General features: G+C 39.2%; 1 protein-coding gene across 4 annotated transcripts; it reads right to left on the reverse strand.

Annotated features, from left to right (window-relative positions):
- Positions 1–6,144: 6,144 nt before the first annotated feature.
- On the reverse strand, positions 6,145–16,480 carry PDIK1L (PDLIM1 interacting kinase 1 like). Of its 4 annotated transcripts, none has more exons than XM_075195543.1 (4): positions 16,373–16,480; positions 14,188–14,333; positions 12,860–13,155; positions 6,145–10,291 (listed from the first exon to the last, which is right to left on the reverse strand). In XM_075195543.1, the coding sequence occupies exons 2-4, from the start codon at positions 14,282–14,284 to the stop codon at positions 9,557–9,559; spliced, it is 1,128 nt and encodes a 375-aa protein (XP_075051644.1). In that variant the 5' UTR covers positions 14,285–14,333; positions 16,373–16,480; the 3' UTR covers positions 6,145–9,556. The 4 variants fall into 4 exon arrangements, with proteins under 4 accessions (XP_075051644.1, XP_075051645.1, XP_075051648.1 ...); XM_075195544.1 differs by having other exon boundaries at positions 14,188–14,338; positions 16,373–16,445; XM_075195547.1 differs by lacking the exon at positions 16,373–16,480 and adding an exon at positions 16,230–16,354.
- Positions 16,481–18,218: the final 1,738 nt, after the last annotated feature.

Here is an 18,218-nt window from a genome sequence, read left to right on the forward strand (position 1 = left end):
CAAGTGCCAGCATACTCATACCTGCCAGGGCAAGAGAAATCACCCATTGTAGATGTGACTGCATAACCGCCAATAGCTCATTCATGACAAGAGCTCTTATCAAACTCGTACTGCATCATTACATATGTCTTTTCTTTGCCAATAGGTTGGTCTATATAAGAGAAATATTCCATAGGTGCCCACATGGATATAGGTGAGAAATAAAGAGTGTAAAAGAAAATAATGTTTTTTTTGTGAGCCGGATCTGCCTTGGAAATCTAGCCCAGTGATCGAAGTGGAAATTTAGTGCCCCCACACAATATACTGACATTAGCCCCCCTGCCCACACACACTACATTAACACACACTACATTGACATAAGGTCTCCTGTCCTGACCCTTATTACATTTCCATAACACTAGCACACGCTACATTGACATATAACACACTCACACTTACCTTATTCCAGCGGCGCTTCCTGCACAGTACACATGGGACGGCACCTGTCACATGATGCACGTCCCATGTGACCTTTGTTTATTACTGGATAGGTCAAGGACGCGGCCACGCATGGGGGCGGGGTTTATGATAAGTTCCGCGGCCACAACAATGCTCCCCTGCTGGCACCCCTGATTCAGGGGGCCTCCGCTGCCCCCCAATCCGTCACCATATTAGGCTGGCACTGATTGTCGGCCGGCATCTATGATAAAAATAAAATAAAAAAAACAGATTAAAAAATAAGATGTGATTAAACAAAAACTTCAAGCAGCCGACGGTCGGCCTCATCAGGTCCCCGGCCTACCGGTAAAATTCCCGGTAAGCCCAATGGCCAATCCACCCCTGGTTCTGTTGACTTCGCTTCTGCTTGCTCCTTGGTACTGTTGTGGATCTTCCGGTTTCTGATCCTGGCTTGCTGACCCATCCTACTTTGTTCTCCTTCCGTGGAGTCTCCTGCTATCTCTTGTGGATTATACAGCATCTGCTATAGCTGCTACAGGTGCAGCATTCAGTTTCTGCTATCTCCTGAGGATATTCCAGCCCTGCTTTTGCTGCAAACAATCCATATGTAAGTCTTCGGCTTCTGTCATTTACAGACTGTGCCTTTGAGGATATTCTTATATTCAATGTCTGCTATAGCTGCTACTTGTGCAGCACTCAGTTCCTGTTCACTTAGTGCAGCATCTGTTTTATATTGTTGAAACTACTACTGCCAATAATTGCATTATCAATTTCATTTAACTCTGGCTGTTATCTGTAGTGCCTATGGACTTGTGCTATCTGTAATTACCATTAACTGCATCAAGTAATTTTTCTGTGATTATTGCTTTAAATAAAGAACTGTTTTAATTTTGAATAACTCTCCGTGGTTTTGAGACTGGGAACCTTGACAGCACCCCAAAGAAAAGTGAGCAGAGATTCCGTACCTTAATAGTCGGCAATTTGTGCAAATGGATATCTCGACCAAAAGTCTGATTGAGATTTTATTATTATTCATTTTTATTTATAGGGCGCCACTAGGTGTCCATAGCGTTGTACAGGAACAAACAATAACAGTACGAGGTGAGACGGCACGGTACAATAAACAATAAGCACAGTAAATCAGTAAGCTCAAAGCACAGCTAGAGAGAGAGGGGGAGGGGGAGAGGGAAGATCCGAAAACGCCGGGGCCCAAGAGGGAGGGCGCGGATGACAGGAAGACCCACAGCGGGGACGAGAGAAGCAATAGGGGTTGGAGGGCAAAGGCTCCTCGAGGAGGAGGGCTAGGTAGCTGGAGAGCAGAGTTAGAAGTGGTGGAAACAGGAGGAGAGATGGCCCTGCTCAAGGGAGCGTACAATCTAAGTGGAGAGGTAGACAGACAGAGAGACACAGGGGTGAGAGGGAGAGAAGGGCAAACAGAGGCAGAAACAGGGCAGGGGGAAGAGGCAGAAGAAAAGGAAGGAAGTTAAGTGGGAGACTGGAAGGCTATTAGAAAAAGGTGGGTTTTTAAAGTCCGTTTGAAACTGGACAGATTTGGGGATGTTCTGATGGAGGGAGGGAGCTTGTTACAGTGGAGGGCGGCAGCGCGTGAGAAGTCTTGGATACGAGCGTGAGAAGAGGTAATCAGAGGGGAAGAGGCGACGTTCAATGGCAGATCGGAGAGGGCGAGATGGAGCGTGAATAGAGATGAGGTTGGAGATGTAGGGAGCAGTGGAGTTGGCAAGGGGCTTGTATGTGAGTGTGAGGAGCTTGAACAGGATTCTGAAGGGGAAGGGGAGCCATTGAAGGGCTTGGTAGAGGGGGGAGACAGAAGAGAAGCGGCGAGAAAGGAAGATAAGCCTAGCGGCTGCGTTAAGTACAGATCGAAAGGGAGCGAGATGAGAGTGGAGAAGGCCAGTAAGGAGAAGGTTGCAGTAGTCCAAGCGGGAGATGATCAGAGAGTGAATAAAGACATTTAGTGGCATCTTGGGAGAGGAAGGGTTGAATGCGTGCGATGTTCCGCAGCTGGAAGTGGCAGGATTTAGCAAGAGAGAGTGTGAGGGTCAAAGGAGAGAGAGGAGTCGAGGAGGACACCGAGGCAGTGAAGTTGGGGGACAGGGGAGATAGACGAGTTGTCGACAGTGAGAGAGAGGTCAGAAGGGGAGAAGGTATGAGGGGATGCAAGTGCTACAGAACTCTTCCTGTAATGAATTCAGGGCAAGTCAAAATGGAAAAGGTATCTAAGAAATTATAGTTCTTCTGAAAAAAGGAAGCTACAGATTAGCTGCTAGTCATTTAGGGAAATCTGTGGTTTATGATCTGCTGCAGTGAACGACTTATTAATTATTGTCCATTATTATTCAGAGCTTTAGTTTGGTCAGGTACAAGGGGCTTCCCAAGTCAACCCTTGGTGGAACCAGTTACAGTCAGCATCCTATCATACTGTTTTGAAGACTCGGTGGAGGCAGAGACAACATTTCACCACCCTTTTCAGAGTGCTAGGGAAAGTGGTTACATATATATCCTTAGCTATTCTATGACAATCAACTTAAATATGTCAACATCCTTTTGGTTTGTAGAATGAAGAATTGATTTAAATATGTAAGGGATCCTGAATTCCACTGATAGAGACACAAGATTGTCAGCAATAGCCGAAGTATTAACAAAATAAATTTGTCTAATAAGGCACAAAAGATTATGTAAGATGAAAAAATAGTGAAGTCAAAACCAACCTTTAACATAAGTGATGATACATAGGTAGTGGTATAAAGAATATGTAAAAAGCATCAGTTATACTGGATTATGTTATACTTGCCTACTTTTGGCAAGTTCTTTCCAGGAGCGGGGCGTGACTGGAGGGCGGGGCATGGCAAAATGCAGCATTTTGGCCCCAACCCCGCAACGGAAATGCCGTTTTGTCACGAACAGCGGGGCCAAAATTAGACGATTCACTGCAATCGTGTAATTTTTGAGAAGGCGGTTGCGGGAGGCTTGCCTGTTCTCCCGAGAGTCCGTGAGACCGACCCGAATTTCGGGAGTCTCCCAGACATTCCGGGAGCGTTGGCAAGTATGGGTTATGTCAAACGTATGTGTGGGGAAGGTGCCAACTGCACAGCTATCCTTCCTAACAAAATATTTCTGAGGGAAGATTCACAATAAAAATAAACTAATAAATCTTGCAAATAATTATAAATTGTTCAAAACACAAATATTAAACATAGCAGGCTGTGGTTATCTAACCACAATAAGCATGTAAAAATACGTAACTTAAAAAATAAAAGGGTTATCTTAACAAAGCCCCTTTTATAAAAAGTCCACCTTTCAAACCAAGGATGCTCTTTTGTTACACGGAATCAGTCTTTTTTTTTACACATGCATGTGTTAATAGAATATCATGAGATTAATAACTTGTCCAAATTAGGTGTGAACTGAGATATAGTGCTTAGACTTTATGAAGAGAATGGAGGTCACTTGCAAAGGGCAAAATGGCTGCTATATAGTGTAAATACAGTTTTGGGTCCAGTGTGTGGATCATTTTGCAAAAATGTGCCTAGGTTTGTGAAGCAAATTAGCCATATTTGCAGAAACATATAAACAGGTAGAAGGGAAGTGGTGGGGAGAGTGTTGGCTTCCACTGAAATACAGAACAGGCACACCGCAGAGCCTCATTTTGTGAAACAGTTCAAACCTGAGATTTTATTCTGTACAGTGAAATTATTGCAATAAGATACGGGTGAAGAAGGCATATTTTCAGAAGTGTTCTTTGCTGTGTGGCGGGCTCCATGGAAAATTACACAAAAGAGTACTTTTTGCACCAGATGGCAGATACCTGATCAGGTCCTACAATTTGAAATAAAAAAAACAAACTAAAACATGCATGAACGTTTATTGTTAAATATCTGCAAAGACTCACCGTATCTCCTATCAGTAACAGCATTCTGATACCCAACACCTTTTATCTATTTGTTTCCCATCAAATTCTTTGATCCTATAACATGTTTTTTTACATGGGATACAACCTTCATTCTGTGTATAACTATGGTATGGCATCTTTACTTCATTTATAATCTGACAGAAGAAACATTATTGCCTTAAAAGTCTGCACTGATTTATTATATGGCAGTGTTGGCCAACCTGTGACACTCCAGGTGTTGTGAAACTACAGTCTCATGCTTTGCCAATATATACCAGCTTATTGCTGAAAGTGTATGCTGGGACTTGTAGTTTCACAACACCTACACTCTTATATGAATAGCTAGTGAATGAATCATTTTTATTCACCTTGTGTTTCTTTATTTCAAAAGAGATCAACCCTCACATAGTGCCAACATTTATTTGAACAATTATGGTATGCTTTATTTCCCCAAAATATAATTGAACAGACCTGGCCAACCTTTGGCTCTCCAGTTGTTGTGAAACTACAAGTCTCAGCATGCCTTGCCATCTACCAATGGCAAGGCATGCTAGGGCGTGTAGTTTCACAACACCTGGAGAGCCACAGGTTGCCCAGGCTATTTACAATATGTATTCAGACTATTACAATTCCTGTAACTGGAGAACAGGCAGCAAACACAACACTCAAATGAAAGATTCAGGGGGCACAGCTACTTTTACAGGAAGGATTGTATTCCTTCCTTATTCATGGAATTGCCTTATTCTATGGCAGTCATTTTTTTCTTGTAGCAATTCAGGACAAGTGCTTATTGCCCTGCTTGATAAAAAGCCTCAGAGGAGAAAAGTGTCTCGAAGTTTTAGATTTTAAACCTGCATCCTCCTGAAACGGTGATCGTGAGATGCAAAAGTACAGAAGCTGCACAATGGAGCTGAAAGAAAGTACACATTTGTAATGAAAGGAAAGTTTACCTTTCTTTGCATTCAGCATAGGATACTGTAGTTGGTTTAGTATATTTTTTAACCTAACTCATAAATGACTTCCCACAAATCTGATATTTTGTGAGAACTCATCTAACCCTTTTACTGAAGATGGACTGGAAGTGAGGGAAGCTCTTCATATTTAATCCAGGGGAGACCTCTTCTAGCTGAAAATGTATACATGCAGGAAGCTTTTAAATCAATAAGATCAGCAAAATGTTTTGCCCTGCAGATATTCTCTGTCAGCCTGATTTTAATGTAATATGTCCAAGGAGAAAACCAACAGACTATGCAACACTTAGAAAGATGGAACTTACCTCCAATAACAACACCAGTTTTTTATTTAACAGAAGCATGATAAAAGGAGAGAACACATACTGTAGTGTATACCACAAGTATATGTGGAGTCCTAGAGAAGACTGGCAATGGTAAAGAATGTCCTCTGACAATTGATAATTCAAGTAATTTAAAAGCCACATTAGAGAACATAATGCATAAAAGTATCCACCAATTAGTATATATAGTAATGCTCAAACACTGTAATAACTGAGGATCATAAAGTATTAAGTAGTGTAAGAGACACACTTGATGAGGTCTTCTGGGTTCAGCAGCAGAAATCCCTGAATATTTTAAAGCCAAGTACTTTAGCTATCACTGCAGCTGAATGAGATTGTCAGACACTCCTTGTCATGTGGCCCTGATAAAATCAGCTGTTGTTGAGAATAAGTGCATCACAACTTAAAACAGAAGGAAGTTAAAGACAGATGGACCAATCAATTCACACCGCTGCATATCTAGATGCAAGTATCAAAGGAAGAAATGCTACGGACAACAGCATTGCTACTGCATTTGATTTTATTACAAAACATATTAAGAATTTGATGTTTTAAATGTACGTTCAAATGTTGCAGAATAGAACATATTCAGATATATAGTTCAGGTATGCAGTCTTAAACTGCTAAATATTTTCTTCTTTAAACATGGTGCAAAATCTGTGCATCTAAAATTTCCCACATCAAATAATAAAAACCAAAAACAACTACTGTGTTAAAGAGCAGATAAGTTTCTCAATGAGGACAAACCTTCCATTTCCAGAAGTTCATAAAGACGGTAAGAAAGGAGAAGCAGTAATTCTGGCTGGTGATGGCTCAAAACATGACAGATGAAAGTTCCATAGTATGACTTTTTTTTTAAATTATTTGCATAGCAAAACATTAACCTGTAAACTCAAGAGCAAGACCTTATCCACTCTGTCTCATGTTTTCTTACTAGGATGACGAAAAAGGAGCATTTATATTTAAATACAATTTGTTAGATCAACGATCCAGTGTTGTGGAATTTTTTGAAACCTTACAAATAAATGATAACTGCTTTACAATATTAAATGTCTGTTAGTGGTTACTGCTTGAATAAACTACACTAAGCATTTTATAAATACTTCAGGTGATTATTAACGTTTATATAGAGCCTACATATTATCCATCACTTTACAGAAAATATTTAATCATTCACATCAGTCCCTTTCCAAGGGTAGCTTACAATGTATATTCCCTACCACACAAACAGCTTCATTTTGATAGAAGTCCGTTAACTTATCAGTATGTTTTTAGCTATCAGAACTGAGAGTTCACTGCCAGGGATCATGTAATTAGCCAGAGCCTACAACACGAGCTGCTCGCTAGGAACAATTCAAACTGAAACTGTGCTGTGTCTTACACCGATGCTGATTGGACAGAGCTGCATTGCAATCCGACAGAACGTTTTGACTCTACTCCTCTTCTGGTTAGCAATACTAAGCAGTTTAGGACTTCACAATTTGATATGAGACAAGCCAAAAACTTGAGACTAAGTCGCTGTGACATCCCTGACCCTGCCCGAGTACGATTCCTCCAATTCATACTGTACATTTCTACAAAACCATGCTGTTTAGCTGTTCCCATCTGCTTGTTAAGTTAGTAAACTTCCCTTCTAACACGGCAACCTTGCAGCAGAACAGCCCTCTAATAAGGTCCCTATGACAAAGGGAAAAGGGACGTGGAAAAAGCTCTGTGGTATACATTTCATGTTGCTGTAATTTCAGCTAAATATCTATTCTAGTTCTGAAAGAGCTTCTTGTTGATAAAAGCGCTGTTTCATGAAGTTAATGATATGCACTTCGTGTACTGTTATAGCTGCCTAATAAATCGAGCTGTTTTTAATGCACTAGTGACTAGTGTTTCCTTTATAATTATTGTTATAGAAAGCAATTTTCTTTTGCAGATTCCGGCACTTGTTTAAAAGGGAAAGCAGCAGACTACTGAAAGGTCTTGGTGCAAGGAGGCATTTGGAGGATCTACTTTGCTGATATTTTCTAGCAACTGGACACAGAACTATATTTTCAAGGGTGACCATTTACATGTACACAAAGTGAATGGGTAATGAAGCACACTCAAATTTAATTAAAAATAACAAATAAAATAAATATATATATATATATATATATATATATATATCTCAAAAAGCAGGTTTCCTTGCTCTTTTAGAATTTAAAAAATGTTTATGATTTACAAATGGTTAAATCATGCTGTTTCATTTAGCAGCACAAATTTGGACCCTTGTCATTTAGAAGGTATGAACACTGTATAATATGCTGAGAAGAGCTGTTTTGGTAGTGTGTGCTTATCTCAGAACAAAGTCTGTGTTGCCACACTTGTGGAAGAATAAAAGGCTAAGGGCGTTACCGCCCACTCATTTTGAAATTTAAAACAAAGTTACTTATTTTGTTTGGCGTTTCAAAACAAACAAAATGCTACATAAACTATAACTGCTAAGCAGCTCAAGATAGAACCAAAAAGTGTTTAAGTCATCATGGTTTGCAAAACCAATGAAATGCTAAATAAACACTATCACATAGACACAGACACACTGCTTTTATTCTATTTGCAATTTATTAATCAGCAAACATTCCACAATAAGTTACATATTTTAACACATTTCCCCATGATTTTTCTCAAAATATTGTAATTACATGATTATGAACAAAATTTTTTTTTTTAGAAAAGCAATACAATGTGGTATGTTTAAAATATTTTGTTCTGTATTCCGGTATTTGTGAAACGGTTTGTTTTATTTCTAAAATATCAGACATAGGGTTACCTTATTTTTGTGCTGCGTTTAAACGTCTACAAGTCTGAAAATGAGCAGATACTTCTTTTTGGGCTGGCAGCACACAGTCGGTACAAAAACCACTGTTCCAAGTAGCAGTTGAGCAAGACTATATAGAACATAGTTTTACCCATTTGAATTCAGTTACAGTGTCATGGGGAAATGAAACCTTTTTGAAGGAGACTATGAAGCATTAAGTATGTAGACTCCAAACTGCATGGTTTTCACACACTGTTCTAACAAACCCAACATTCTAGTGTCAGCAATAAGGGTTTATAACAGATCTAGGGATAAATGTATGAAACTTCGGTTTCTGCAAGTCGCCAGAAATTGACGACTTTGCAGGGCTTTTAAAGGCAAGTATGCCGCTTTGAATTCCATCTGCAAAGTTGCCAATTTCCGGCGATTAGCAGAAACCGATGTTTCAGACATTTATCTCCTGCTGTTCACAAGATATAAATGGGTGTCTTTTAAAATAAGACATGACAGGCCTTCTCACATATAACTAAATTGATTTAACTAGACTACTTACCAATATGTAGATGTCAATAGTGACAGTGAGCAAAATACATATGTTGTATTAATAAATACACATTCAGAGTGATCCATGCAATCACACAGTCTATTCACGCAGCAGCAGCTGATCACATACATTCTTTGGGAAGTCTAGTAATCCCATTGTAATGTGCAATGTTAAATTTGATCTCTTCTCCATGGGATGGTAAATATGATAGCAGCCCTGTAGGAGGTACAATAATACCTATTTTCTTCAAGAAGATCTTTATACAATAGCAAACAATTCTCTTGAAGAGCACTGTGGAAAAACTTAAATTAGATGTCCTCTGTTACCCCCATTTGTGGTAATGCAGCCCACTCCAGCCACTTCATGTGAAAGGAGAAAATATCAGAGAAAGTTAAAGTAAGCATGATACAAATACACCATTATATATGTTGAACTTTACAGGTACAAGTTCTGTATACTGGGGTCACCATGCTGGTCACGTGACTAGAAAATACCCAGTTATAATCTTTCAAGTCAAACTTCCCTGCAAACCCAAACATATATTTCTTCTCCTTGTTTTCTACCCTTTGGTATGGGTGGATGTCACGTTTCCCATGTATAGTCTCTGAAGGCAATCTGAATAAGACGTAATTCAAGTTGAAAGGCATCTGGGCGCTCCTGAGGGTTGGCTGAGAGCATTTGATGCAACAGTTGTTTCATACATCGATTCATTGACTTTTTTTTTATGGGAAGCAGGAGTTCCATTTTAGGGTTTTCCAGCAGTGCCTCTCCCACAGGAACTATTTGAGCACCCCGCTGCACATAGCCACCAAGCAGTCTTTTCTTGGTGTGATTGTCTATAATAGTTATACGCTCCAGCATGGCCCACAGAATCACCCCAAGTGCAAATATGTCTGCCTTTGCTGTGTAGTGACCCTCCCATACCTCAGGCGCCATGTAGAAATCAGTACCACAAGCTGTAGACAAAAAGCTTTTGTTGACACTGGCTGGTTCTTCTGGGTTCAGCCCTGAGCTGGAGCACACTTTGCTCAATCCAAAGTCAGCCACCTTCAAGGTAGGTTCATCTATACCATTCCGGGCTTTACACACCAGAATGTTGTCAGGCTTTAGGTCACGGTGTATTATCTGGTTCTTGTGTAGAAATGCAAGAGCACTACTTAGTTGAAGCATAAAGTTGGTGTTTGTTCGACGACTTGGCCTTCGGGTTAAGATGTATTCATTCATATCCCCTCCATCACAGAAATCCATCACGAACCATAGACAATAGGTGCTGCGTGGGTCAAAGGCAATCTCGCCTTTCAGAGAGGTTTCCACCAACTTCAAGAAAATAAAAAACAAAAAATACAATTGGGAAATGAAGGCGATTGATAACCAATTCTTATGCAGAAAATTGGAGTACAGAATAATTAATGCATCACACAGTCAGACGGAATATGGTGGAGTCAACTTTTAATTGCACTTCGGAGAAAAAACAAAACCGCATATGCATCAGCCACCATTAACTATTAAATGTCAAAACTACAGCGATATCCACCCAAATATAAGTATACATTTTAGTCTATTTTAATTTTTTACAAGAGGAAAAAAAAAAAAAGTGTATGTCACCAAAAACACTAATTTTATTTTCCACACATATATAAATCACTGTAGTGATTATAAAAACTAAATAAAATGATTAGTCTAAAAAGTACATGTATACCTGATACAACTGACTATTGCAAAATATACTGAAAATAGCAATAGCACATTTAATAAACAAGGTGTCCTGAAACTAGACGACTGCATTTGGCCACTATTGCGGAGCAAACCTTTTCCTACAGTCCCTGCATAGCAACCAAAACCTCCTTTATCACTCATAAAAATCCTCTTGAAATGATTTATAGTGTACTACTTTAGCATTGGGAAGCAAGCACACACTACCTCAGCTGAAATATATTGGAAAAAAGTTTTACTGTGATCAATGTTTTATGTAAAACAAAAAGTCATTGACAATGTTATATATGAGCATGCTGAAAAGATTATACTATGTCCTGTGTGTGTTTTTAAGGGAGAGTGACAATTTCTGCTGCATTTATGAGATATACAGTATATATCTCAAAGACAATAGTAATGGTCTGCTGAATGAGTGAATAAAGATATTTCACCAAGCTAGTATATTTAATTCTAGTTATATTAGCTGCTGAATTATCTCAGTTAATAGAAGATAGAAGGGGAAATATAACTATGTTTTTTTTTTTTAATCTGGAGACCTGTTGTCTAGGCCCTGAAAACAAGGGATAGATAGATAGACAAGTAATGAGGGAGGCAGATTGAGGAAAGACATTGATATTTTTAAAAATGTAACCAAGCCCAGACTGAAATATTTTAGACTCTAGGGAGCATATTCAATTCTCGGCGGAAACGCCGAAAATATCACGGTCCGCGTACGATTAAAGTTATTACGGTAATCGTGTGTGGAAAAACAGTTAATGCGGTAATTTACTCGCAGCTCCCTGAGCCGCAAGCTGAAATCCAGCTAACTATTACCGTATTAACTGTAAGTTTTTCCGCGGTGCGAAAAAAAAAAAAGAATTGAATATGCGAAATGTAGGAAACAGGCACATTTTAAAACATTATATTGTATCCACTAATTATTAGCTGACCATATACATAGCCACTTACATACAGATTACCCTACTTACAAACATTAAGCCTATCATCCTCATTACACCCCATCTTCAGTCATTCCCTACCCTCCTCCCCAAACGAACACAAACCTACATCATAAACTCCTGCATTCAGCATTAATAACCTCCCTCAATAACCTGCCATATCCTCATTAACCCCTCCTTTATTGACCCCTCTCTCTCACTGACGCACTGCTCAGCCATATTTACACAGAGAAGAACTGATTATACAGAAGTTATTCTCCGATAACTAACATACCACCGCAGATTCCAATCGATCACAGAGGAATTGACGTGATCAGTTCCCCTATGAACAAGTATAAATTTGGCTCTCAAAAATGCCAGATCATACACAGTATTCCAAGATTCTGGTGCTGGTAGCCTAATCAGAAAGCTCACTACATGCTATCTGCTGCAAAATACACTGAGATTTCCTGATTCACAAATGGTATGGCTCCCCATGAGTTAGTCGCCATTATGTCTGGAGCATTCTGAAATTCATACTTGTACAGTACATAAAAAAATAAAAATACATTGTACAAACAAATAGCCTCAAACTTTAAATATATATATATATATATACATACACACATATATATATATATATATATATATATATATATATATATATATATATATATATATATATATATATATATATATATATATATATGTTACGTTTATAATATTACACTGCAGTCCTCATTCTAGGTTTGCCAGCCATGTCTCATGATGTCACCAACAGATCAGGTCTGTCAATAAGACCCAAAACTATGTTATGGTGTTCCCAAAGGGTGGATATAATCAAGAAACGTCTATTCCCTTCACTGCTGAACGAGATAGCACTTCGCCACATCTGATCAACTATATATTTGTAACAGAAGACTGAATGAAAGTGCAATGAATGGGAAGCAGTGAATAGGGAGCCAACACTGCAATGACTATTATTGGCTGTCCACTGACCCTTCATAAAACCATTCCTCACCTTTTCTTTCTGCAGAAATGTATATGAAATAATGTCAACTATTCAGTTAAATACTATTTCCAGAGGTGGAAGTTCAGTACATACACTTGAGAAGCAAATGCCATTGGAAAACAGATCACTGGTATACATAAAAATAAAAATGAACAATAACAAGAGACAACTGTGTGTACAACCAGAACAATCACTTTCTGAACTAGACAAACCATAATTTCAAACTTGCATCCTTCTCCTCACCGGAAGATAAAGTGAAGAGCTCGATCCATGTAACATGCGCTGTACTGTGCCGTCTCTCTGCAGGACACACTCCTCCAAGTGAATTACATTAGGGTGTTGACCCTGGATACTACTCAATGCCCAAAACTCACGCAGAGCCAACTCAACATTTTCTGGTGCCTGACAGCGGATTTTTTTCACCGCTACTCGCTGGCAAGTCCGGCGAACTAATGCCTCATACACCACCCCATAGCTGCCACGGCCCACCTCCTTTATCAGGTCATACTTTGGCTGGCTGCTGATCATCTTCAAGTTCACTAGGAGGGGGAAAAAAAAAACAAAAAAAAGAAGAAGAATGTTCACTGTATAGCCATCAATATAGGTTCCACAAATATAGAGTTAAAACTATACAATATTTAATTTCAGAGCAATCATCTCAACAGTGTGAATCTGCAGAGGCAGGTTTAAACTTTCACAGTACAAACTGTCCTAATAAAGTGTGTCTGTTTGTTAGGAGGTGCAAAATGCATTTTTTTTTACTAACATAACAGCTCTTGGTCTTTATGGAGCAGTTCCTAACTGTTTTTGGTTATGGCTGGCTGCTGGTCTCGTACGTCTAAGTATTCCTAATAGAAACTTCATAAAGCTATGTCGGGTTTCTGCAAATGACTGCATTTCTCAATATGGTCAAAAAGGGTGCTTACACGTAATATTATACACTTTGCTTCTCTAGCTTTTAGGCCATCAGTTTTCTAACTCTTGCATTAATTACCACAACAACTCAGGCTTTAATGGTTGGCCCCACAGAAACAAAGCCAGCTAATGCTATTTCAGATAACTACCACCAGTTAGTTAGCAGGTAATGAAACCCTTAAGGACTTCTTCACACATGTTTTTGGTAAAATCAAATGAAAACAAACATGCACTTTAGTGACGTTAACTGTCATACATTTTTAACACGTTTCCCATGTGTTTACTTTCACCAATAAAATTATACTGGCAGCACACGTTAACAAATGAGAAATAGGTTGTGCCACTTTCTACATTTTCAAAAGCACTGTTGCTATTTATGCGTAAAACATTTTAAAGTGCAAAAAACTAAACAAGTCTTGAGATGTTTTTTGGGGGGTATATAAGATTCTGCTAAATGTATTTATTGCCAGTTTGCTCTAGTCCAAGAAATGATACATTGTGTTCATACAATTGTGTTAAAGTAATTATGTTATATCAATGAACATCATTTAACCACACCAAAAACATATGCTAATACATCACTCTTTCACAAATATAAAAGTGGAAAACAGAAAGCGTGGAAAGACAGACATACAGATGTTGAAGGTCTGTAATACCTTTCTTCATGCCTTCAGTCGAAAAAGCTTTTAGATCACATGCATGGTCGCCAGGGATTTTCAGTATCACACCAGTGCGCCAAATGGCAGTTTGCATTGCGAAAAAAGGATGCAACACCACCTGCTACTTCTGTAGTTAGCGAAAACTATACTTGGAATGAAAGAATCCAGTAGGTAATTAAGTTATGTATATATTTTTCATGAACAAAAATCAAAAACAGTCATAAGAGAGGAAGATCTATAATTTCTGCAGAGGTTGAAATAAACTGAAAAACTACATAATTAATTATTTCCAGTGTAGTTACATGTAGCAGTTAAATCAGCATATTCAAGGAATTTACAAGAACATTTTGTTAGGTGTGTAATATTAAACACATATAGAACACAATCCCAATACATTTTATCACTCTGTATACAAAGGAAACTACAGTTAGCAAAAGGACACGATATAGGTTGTTATTGTCATACAAATTGTCAGGCAAATTGTAATTCATTTCCCTACTGGGAAAATGTAATGAATGTGATGCCAGTTACTACAATTATTCCAGAGTTTATGTGGTTGCTTAAGCTAGGTACACACTACACGGTTTTCATCCAATAATCGGCTAAATCAGCCGAAATACGACCACTCGTTCAAAAGTCGGGTCAGTGTGTGCAGTGACACGATGGTCGAAAGTCTGCCCAAATGGATGATTGTCGTCTCATTTGGTTGGTCGTACCGTTTAATATTTTCGTTCCAATCTCGTTTCTGTTGTGGAGTGTGTATAAACTTCCAACCGATCCACAACAGTGAGTACGAAATTACAGTCATTGCTCACGACAACATGGCTGTAAAAAGTCGCTAAAGGAACGTCCACTCTTCCCTTTATCGTCCTAAACAAGGCTAGTGTGTATGCAGTCCATGGACCGAGCGATCGGAACATCGATCGCATGTAAAATCGATCGGCATAAAAAGTTGGTGGCAAATTCTGTAGTGTGTACCTAGCTTTAGTGCGTGATTGGATGGCAATGTCTTATCAGCATGCTTAATTAATCCCACCTTAATTTACTGTTTGGGTGACATGTATAGTTTATGTCTGTAGTCGGCTATCAAAATAAAAATTTGATGCTTTTCAACAACAGTAATCCACAACCCTGGAGAAAGATCATGTTAACTAAGTACATTGAACACTATACTTTCCCAAAATGATCTGAAAGCAAATCTGTAACCCTCTGCCCAACATGACCAGACCTGACAACAAAGAAATGTTATTGTATTTTAAGGGGAGAATTCAATCTTTCCCCCTGAATAAGTGCAGCGCTAAACCTATTACCATTATTACGGTAAATTTTACTTGTCTTCAAAAAGCCAGCATTTAATCTACTGTAATAACGGTATTTAAGCACACTATTAACCCTAATAACGGTAATAGTGCACAGACCACGTTACTTGTTACAGTAACACAGCCAATTGAATTCCCTCCTAATACTGAAAACACATTGGCGGGGTATACAATTAGGATTCGCAGCTGCGCATGTAAAGTGTCATTACGGTACTGCAACATCACGGATTTCCGTGTGCAGCCCTATGGGGTATGCACAGAAATCTACATGTTGCGGTACCGGGACCCATGCAGCCACGTGTAATCGCAGAGGCGAATACTAATATGCCCCACTGACTTTTACAGCAAAACAACAAATGAATGTTTCCAGCACATATATATGAAAAAAATAAAAAAGACTGGGTTATTGTATTCTAGAAATTGACATAGCTAAATCTTCAAAGTCTTGTCTTTGTAAATTGTTAATACTCTGCAACATTTCTATTAGGGTTAATAGGTATCCATACGTATACTACTACACAAAGGCCTGAGACCTTTTGTCTTAAACACATGGACTACTAAGGGGCTCCATAGGACAAAATCGTACCGTTTTTGCTTTACTTTGTTAAAGCTACCCAAGCATTTCAGAAACTCTCTTAACAAACAGTATAGAATGCTCTTATATACCAATACATTAGTGTGTGATTGCATCTTATTGTTACATCTTCCACTATCACATACAATTGGTTCTAAAGCTCCTTAGTCGCCTAACGCGAGAATCGTGAGTGGAGATTCAGACATGTACCGGCGACAGGTTATCGCAATTAACAATGATGTCACGAACGTGCTGCGCTTAAAACACGAGCCATTTCCATTGCTCTCACCTCAGCTTTCTTCTCCTGTGGCCGCCGCCATTTTGATTCTCGCGCGCGCGCACACCGCACGTGACGACACACTCGAAAATCCGCGCACACTACATTAGAATTGCACAACATCAGAAGGGAGGGACGCTGAGGGAAGTCCATAGCCGGGGCGTGGTCACAGGACGACGTCACCCGGAACGAGCGGTTCATTAGAATGCAATACAAAAGCGATGTCAGGGGAGTGGCCTATGGAGGAGGGTGCAGCCTGGGTCTGGATAACTTCGTTTTCAACCATACATCCTGGAGGCGTTAACCAGGACTGAAAATAGGAGGTGGTTTCTTGATACAGCCTTCCAAAACATTTACGTTGCCATTCGTTAAATAAAAAATAGTTTAGGGTGGAGTTGCTTGACGCTTTGAAAGAAAATCCCACTAAGTTATAAAGGTCCCATATTTGTTTAAATCCCCATTATTATCACATTGCAGAAATTAAAAATGCGACACGATCTGTTACATGCTATTTTGTATGTTTAATCTGTTTAAGTTAAATATCCCTTTTCTGTGGCTTGCAAAACAATTGTCCCAAATTGCTGTTTAAGTTTCAGACTCTGTTGGGTGGGCATTCAGAAGTAGCTAAAATGACAATATCTAGATTTCTGCTATTGTACTTGTGTGGTAAATTAATATATAACTAACTTACTCATAACGATTGCATTTACATTCTATTTTTTAAAATCATTGATTTTATTCTATTTAAAAATGCTATACTTATGAAGATTGTTTTTGCAATGCACATTAGGACATGTAAGATCACCAGGGGAGGCCTGGCAGATTTCAGCACACTACAGCAAGCCCATCCTTAAAGGGCGGTTTTTGGGGCAATATATATTTATCTATATAAAAAGAGGCTATTGTAGTGTTGCTTAATCCATATATATATATTTATGCCCAGGCCCAGAGCTGGATTAAGGCTCTGGGGGGGGGGGGGGGGCCTGGGCACTTTAGACTAGGGTTGAGCGGGCTCGGATTCCCGAAATCCGAACACCCCCGAACAGTGCTGATCCGAGCACTGTTCGGGTATTCCCGCCGTTCGCAAAACTCGGGACGAGGCAAAACCTCATCCCACCGTCGGATCTCGCCAGATCCGGATTAATATTATTCCCCGCTGCCCGCCGCCATCTTCACTCGGGCATTGGAGCTTGGATTGAAAACAGCTTTCAGACTTTTGCCTTGAAAAAGCCAAGAAGCATTGGCGTTTTGTTTCACCTATCCTCATTGCCTCTTATTTCAATCAAGAATCGCTCCCCAGTTTTTACTAGCTAGGGTATTTCACATAACCCCAGCGATTCTTGCTACTCAGTTTCCTCCAATTTTCGCTACCTCCGCTTTATAACAAAGTTCACTGATCCTGCCGTATAAGTCCATTGGTACTGCTATATAACAAAGTTCACTGATCCTGCAGTATAAGTCCATTGGTACTGCTATATAACAAAGTTCACTGATCCTGCAGTATAAGTCCATTGGTACTGCTATATAACAAAGTTCACTGATCCTGCAGTATAAGTCCATTGGTACTGCTATATAACAAAGTTCACTGTTCCTGCAGTATAAGTCCATTGATACTGCTATATAACAAAGTTCACTGATCCTGCAGTATAAGTCCATTGGTACTGCTATATAACAAAGTTCACTGATCCTGCAGTATAAGTCCAGTGGTACTGCTATATAACTCCAGTCCAGTGGTACTGTCCTGTGCCGCATATAATTTTTAAAGCCTTTGCCGGGTGTGTGTGGTTTAGGGGTACGCTCTCTTGTGCTGCATAAAATGGAGTACAAAAATTTGGAGGATAAAGTAGGGAAAGATCAA

This window comes from Mixophyes fleayi, chromosome 2, assembly GCF_038048845.1.
Source record: "Mixophyes fleayi isolate aMixFle1 chromosome 2, aMixFle1.hap1, whole genome shotgun sequence".
Classification (NCBI taxonomy): Eukaryota; Metazoa; Chordata; class Amphibia; order Anura; family Limnodynastidae; genus Mixophyes; species Mixophyes fleayi.